The 7033-nt window shown below is 47.2% G+C and overlaps 1 protein-coding gene across 1 annotated transcript in view; it reads left to right on the plus strand.

Annotated features, from left to right (window-relative positions):
* The first annotated feature begins 2993 nt into the window (after positions 1-2993).
* The window catches only part of LOC119349718 (tyrosine-protein kinase JAK1-like), a 7763-nt gene continuing 3723 nt past the window's right edge, over positions 2994-7033 (plus strand). The window contains exons 1-5 of the mRNA XM_037617807.1: positions 2994-3158; positions 3238-3496; positions 3592-3820; positions 3898-4048; positions 4163-4336. Of these exons, the coding sequence (XP_037473704.1) occupies positions 3030-3158; positions 3238-3496; positions 3592-3820; positions 3898-4048; positions 4163-4336 (942 nt within the window). The 5' untranslated portion in view covers positions 2994-3029. The remainder of the gene's footprint in view (positions 3159-3237; positions 3497-3591; positions 3821-3897; positions 4049-4162; positions 4337-7033) is intronic.

The raw sequence follows: 7033 nt of genomic DNA on the forward strand, positions 1-7033 counted from the left end.
TAGACCCATGCTAGTGGGAAATCCAGACTCTTTGGGACGCCTTAGTCCTATCGATTTCAACAACTTTCACTCACGTCTCATGTTACTTTATTTTACCGCTACAATTTACTTCACTATTTGCTACACCACTTCTATTATATTACTATTTAACTTGCATGCACTGCTATTTGAACACTACAAGAGACAAAAGGCTCATTCATGTGCTCCCCATGGGTTCGATACTCATACTTCAAAAAAGCTATAACTAAACCCTATGCACTTGCAGGCCATCACCCGGCCGCATCCGCGAGCGTATGGCAACCCATATTAGTTATATGTGGTTGTAGATGCTCTTAGGTGTGGCAACTTAAGTCAACCTTACTCACAAACTAAATAACCCCTAAAAAGTAGTTTTAGGAATGTTAACTAAGGGCATCTCTCCAACGCTGATCCCAAACCGGACATTGCATCCTGCCACGGATCGGGGGACCAGTCCGGAGACACTAATGTGGGAGGCAGTTATCCAACCGTAGCCGCATACATTTTAAACTGGATTTCAACCGGACGAACTACATGCAAACCAGATAATTTCCATCTAAACAAGAGCACATTCATTACATTTTGGATATTTTTCATTAAAAAAATTGCGGGCAGACCTAAACCTAGCCTACGTCATCGGCTATCGTTCACTTCCTTTGTATTACACATCGACGATCACATGCTTCATCTGCCATCTCCATGAGCAGCGGTTGGCAAAACCTGTGAAGAGAAGGTGCGATAGCCAGCTAGGAAGAGTAGAAAATGGGAGATGGACCAACCCATTTGGTACTGCAGCCCCCGCTGCCTCGCATGCCCTACTCATCATCGTCGGAGTCTGCGACTTGTCCGTCGCCGGTGGACGTGGACGGGTCATCACTGTCCTCCTACCACATGCAACCCCTAAAGTTCGGTGGCAGCGCATAGGATGCACAGCTGACGGCGTTCTCGTCATCGATCGCCTGCACTAGCGGGACCACCTACGTGTCCAGCTGCGCCACGTCTGCATTGCAAGCATCGGCTTGAGCACGTGAAGCCTCGTAGAGCGCCCGCTACTCCACGACGAAGTTGGGGTTCGCCACGGCCATTGTAGCCACGGCCTCCTCGCTCGTGCGCTCGTCGTAGCCACGACCTCCTCTCTACATAGATTTGGCCCTCCGCTAGCCGATGCTGCTCGAGGAGGAACATGTTATATCGTTGCTCCTCCTGCGCCTATCGAAACACCGACATAGGCACTGGCAGGCTGCTCCTCTTCCATGGCAGGAGTGAAGTGCATCTGCGCCTGCTCCATGATGAAGCCAACATGCACAGGCGCGAGCTCCATCGTGGAGTCGTCGTCAGAACACATTTGCATCGTTGGGTCGTCGTCGAACACCTCAGGCGAGCTGGCCGGAATGCCGACCTCGATCCGCTCGGAATGGCGTTTCTGCATGGATGCCACAAGGGCAGCCACCTCGTGATTCTGCTCCGTCGATAGGCTCTCCCACAACGCGTTCCTGGCCGCGATCATGGCGGATGTCTGTGTGGCCGCCCTTAAATAGCGGTTTCCGGTGAGGCCAAGTGTCCGGGTGCGTCAATGCGCGAGCGGTGGAGTTGGTTCCTCAGCCGGCGAGCCTGTTTAATGGTGGCAGAAGGACGAACGGGCATTGAATAGGTGTGGTAGATATCTGTCCTGTCCCGTCCGATAAAAGTATCTTCAACATTGAGAAGGCGTCAGGTGCGGACACCGGGGACACGCCGCGGGCGGCGCCCTTAGCCGGCGAGGCTTCAATGCTGCCGCCAGTGAGAGGTCACGTCCGCTCTGGGCTAGCGTCAATGTGAAGTGGCTGCTCTACAGCGGCATGAATGCGGGCACCTAGCGTCGGGCGGGAACGCACACGGGCGAGGGAGAGGGTTTTGGGTGGGCCAGACTTGTCGAAAACGGGCATGGGAGAGGTTAGTTGCTTCCGTTGATTTTCTCTGCCCTGTGCTACAGCATGAAGTTCGCGCGTTACCTATCCTGATTTTCCTTTCATCAACTTCTTTTTCTCTAAAATAGTGATCTAAATGCTCTTATATTTCTTTACCGTGGGAGTATTACCAGTCTACAGCTAATCTAGGCTATGCTAGAAGTACATGAGAGTAAAGCCACCTAAGATTGTCTATCCACGGTCGGATCCTGGATATTTCTTTTTGAGGAATCTAAGGCGGACCAAGTTCATCTCCTCCTTAAATTTGGCCCTCCATCCATAAACACTTGGTTGAATTCCTTTGAGGATAATTGAATGATGTCTGACGATTCAAACAGCCCAGACACGGTTACCATCCATAAAAACTTGGTTGAATTCCTTTGATTTCCATGAAAAAAGACTACTTATAGCAGTTAGAAACTGCTATAGGGGCTGATCCGAGGCAGAGCTGGCACTCTGGTCTGGGGAGATATACCTCGAACATGCCATTGCAAACTGATTGACACGGTTACCATCCTAATTCACTGAAGAATTTGGAAGGAGCAGAACGCAGGATCTTTGATCATACTGCTGCTGGTACCGAGAACGTCCAGGCCTGGCCTGCGACTCGCTGCATCATTGCGACTAAGCCGTGAAGCTCCTGCGGTGTATTTGTACTTTGCAGTGCTGTGTTGTTACCTGTGCTGTATTCTCTTATCAGAGCTTTTGCTCTGTTTCTTTTCAGTCCAAGCATTGCTTGATTATAAACACTCTTGTATTCCCCTTCCTACTAATAAGTACTCCCTCTGTAAAGAAATATAAGAGAACGCTCTTATATTTCTTTACGGAGGGAGTAATAAAAGTTCAGCCTCGGGCCCTTCGATATTTTCACACCTTTATACGTAACTACAGACACACATCCTTTTCAGAAATCTATAGCCATGTTATGCTTCAAATTATATGAAGCATGTCTGTTTTCCATACAGGTTATTCATGTATGCTCTCTCTTAACCATGTGAAATATTTTCAGTGTTATTTGGAAGATACAACGTTCAACCATCCTAGCAGGAGATATAGATTACAAACATGGCGAACAATTTAGAACATACAAGTGCGACGACAAGGGAGTTTACACTCGAGTTGTTGAAACAAATTACAGATAACTTTTCTGAGGACCATGTCATTGGACGTGGTGGGTATGGAGTAGTCTACAAGGTAATTGTTATTATTGCTTGCATATGTTGTAATTGTACTACCAGACGTTGCAAGAACCCATGGTACTTTTTTTGAACAGGGATTACTGGATGATGGGGAAGAGATTGCTGTCAAAAAGCTTCACTACATGCCCGGGCTTGACGACACACAGTTTACAAATGAGTTTAATAACCTTATGAGGGCCCAGCATCAAAATATTGTACAGTTAGTGGGCTACTGCTATTATCTAGGACATGAACGCTTCAAGTACAATGGTGAATATATTTTTGCCCCAGTAGAAGAAAGATTTCTCTGCTTCAAATACCTGCAGGGTGGAGGCCTTGACAAGCATATTTCTGGTATTATTGTGCTCTACTTAGCCCATACTATTGTTTTGCATGTAGAAAATAATCCGTAAATTTACATCTTGGTAATACACTGCATATTTCTACAGATGAATCCTGCGGACTCAATTGGCACACACGCTTCAGGATTATTAAGGGAGTTAGTGAGGGCCTAAATTACCTTCATAATGGATGCAAAGATTCTATTTACCATCTTGACTTGAAGCCTGAGAATATATTGCTGGACAAGAACATGTTCCCAAAAATTGGAGATTTTGGTTTGTCAAGACTTTTTCAGTCAGAAAAAACCCATATCACAAGCAAAATTATGGGAACCGTGTAAGTTCATACCTCATGTTAAATAATCAATTAATAAGAAAATACAGAAATAATTGTGGTCGATATATATCATGCAGTGGATACATGCCACCAGAATACATCGATAGACGAGCAATAACACCGAAGTTTGATGTATTCAGTTTGGGTGTTATAATTCTTCAGATAGTAGCGGGATATGATGGCTATTCCAAATGTGAACATATATCTCTGCAAGAATTTCTTGAGCATGTAAGGAAGATATTTTACATAATGAACAGTAACCCATTTTCCGCAAAGATTATGATAGTCGTGTCGTGTCTAACTGTCCATGCCACCTTTTGCCGCTGTGTTCCACCTTTGCAGGTGCATGAAAACTGGGGAAAACGGATGCAGGAAACAATGTCATCACATACATCAGAGCAAGTTATTACATGCATCAAAATAGCATTAAGGTGTGTGGAGTTTGACCGAGAGAAAAGGCCTACCATAGCGGATATTATTGATGAACTGAATAAGATTGATAATGCCGAAAGTTCAGCTACAGGCAAGGTATTATATTTATATTGTTACACTGCTGACTGTGCTCCCTTGTATCTATGGATGATTTTTTTTTTATTACCTTCAACATGACTTCCCTTTTGTTGTGCCTTTCCTTATTGAAGAACACAGAAGAAAATGAGCACACTCTGGAAAAACTACCTGAGATTCAAGAACAAAAAAAGGAGAGTGCAGAAGACGGTAGCAGGTACTGATTTTCGTTTCTCACATGACAATCATGCAGTTGTACATGGGACTTATTCTTACCCATATATACCCGGCCATAACTCCATTTCCATGCATCTTACCAGATACGCGAGAACGAATCGCATTTCCACTCTCATGGAGAATCATGCTGAGTTGGCCGATTTCCCAACTGGCCCCATGGGCTCCTTGCTCCCCAAGTTGGTCGAGTTCCTCAGCGACGAGTACAATTACCTGGATGCAGACTTCCAGAAAGACGTAGAGTACGTCTACAATGAGCTGGTGGGCATGCAAGCTGCCCTGCACAAGGTGGCCGAGGTGCCACAGGACCAGCAGCTGGATTCTGTGGTTAAGCTCTGGACCGAGGAAGTAAATGACCTCTCATATCAGGTGGATAATACCGTCGATTCCTTTCTGGCGCGCTTCTGGGCCTCTGAGCTTGACACATCTCCGAACGTGCAAAGTCGGAAAAAACAACTTCCAAGGAAGACCTCCGGCGCGAAAAAGAAAGGGAATGGCCGAAAGAAGCGGGCGCGATGACGACTTAGGGCTAGGGCTGACAGAAGGCGGTAGCAATTGCTACTTGACAGTAGTACAAGTCAGAGCTTTTGAGACGGTTGTTTTAGGGAGCTTTTGAGATGGATTTGGTTAGGACCCCTCCTAACTGGCGAACGTTCGCCAGGGGAGGTGGCACATGCTCACCAAGACTGGGCGCATAACTCTGATCAATGCAGTGCTCACCTCCATCACCACCTACTACCTTACAATGTTTGCCCCTTCCAAGTGGCTGATCACACGCATTGACAAGCTCCGGAGAGGGTTCCTTTGGCGTGGCGAGGACGAAGCTGCTGGAAGCCATTGTGCAGTGAATTGGAAACAAGTGTGTTCCCCGACAAGATTTGGGGGCCTGGGCATCAAGAACCTGGCCAATGGCAACTGGATGAGAGGGCCGCAGCGGCTCACAACAACTACAGACCTTCACTGCTTCTTTTCCCTCTGGCAACATATTCAGCAAGTCAACCTCACCGATGAACCTGATGCAATCTGCTGGAAGACCTCATCATCAAATCATTACTCTGCATCCTCGGCATAGGACCTCCAGTTCTTGGGCTCCATCAACCGACCTGCCCTGGACAAAATAATGGCATATCAAGTCTGAAGGAAAAGTGAAATTCTTCACTTGGCTGTTGGCGCGCGTAGAATACGCTTCCCCCTACCTATCGGCCGCGAGCCAGACGCTGTGACACTGCCGACAGATGTTCTCTCTGTGATCAGACTGCTGAAACTGCGGCTCGCTTATTTTGCCACTTCCCCTTCACTTCTGAAGTTTGTTTCAAGCTGCACTGCACCCTGCAACCCAGTCAAAATGCTGCTGCAAGCTTCAACAACATGCACTTCCTCACTGCTCAGGATTGGTGGGCTCGCCACAGCAATGGCCCCAAGCAGAACGCCCAACAAGTCATGTATTTTGCGTGGAATATTTGGAATGAACGTAACCGGCGGGTCTTCAAGCACATCTCTTCGACTGCTGACGAGATTGTCTCCTTAATTGCGTTAGACTTGAATCATTTACGTGTAGCCTTGTGTAGACCCCCTCCTGAACCAGACTGAGGTTATCCCTTTTGTACCTTAAACTCTGCCTTATGGCAACCCTCTTGTACATTCTTTATCTAGTACTCCCTCCGTCCCAAAATTCTTGTAGACGAATCTAAGACAAGAATTTTGGGATGGAGGGAGTACTATAATGCAAAGGCAGAGCACCTGCCATTCGCCCCCTCCCCCCTCCTCCCCAAAAAATACTATGGCTTGTCAGATTTGATACGGTGCAACATCCAGCCCTCGCTCGCCGACTTCGAGTCCAATTGACATACGGTTTGATCTGCTCCGTCGGACAGAATTCGTATGTGAATTGTCGCACGTATATCACGGTTCTTCTCTCAAAATTACATACACATGTTTGGTACGTCAGCCTAATATGCCATTGCGGGCCATAGCGAAAGAAACCAAGCCCTCTCTTGTCCTACGTAAATCATGCGGAAGAACATCGTACATAAGGTAATTCCGCGGGAACAAACTACTTAACCAGTCAGAATCAAATTCGTGAGTAGCATCTAAAGGCGATCAATCAGCGTTGGGCACTGCTACATGGACGATGGTTGGCGGCTTATTCATGCAAAAAATTTCTTTTTGCATCCATGTATCCCCTTCGTCGTTCGATGTCTCGCCCTCCGACCAGATCCCTTCCCGTCAACCAGCGAACCGCGTCGTCTATCTCGCTATCCGGCCAGACCCTTTCCCTTCCCTTCAAACAGGGAGCCGCGTCGTCTATCTCACTCCGGCCAGATCCGTTCCATATACGTTCTCAGTGCCATTTCTCAGGTTTACCAGATCCCCGCTCGACCAGGAGTTCAGCAGTTCTTCCGGCGATCTCCAGGTTTGATTTTCGCCTTCCCAATAAGCCGGAACCTGCTTCCGTTGATTTTCGCTTCTGTT

The sequence above is a fragment of the Triticum dicoccoides genome, chromosome 1B, assembly GCF_002162155.2.
Source record: "Triticum dicoccoides isolate Atlit2015 ecotype Zavitan chromosome 1B, WEW_v2.0, whole genome shotgun sequence".
NCBI classification, from domain to species: Eukaryota; Viridiplantae; Streptophyta; class Magnoliopsida; order Poales; family Poaceae; genus Triticum; species Triticum dicoccoides.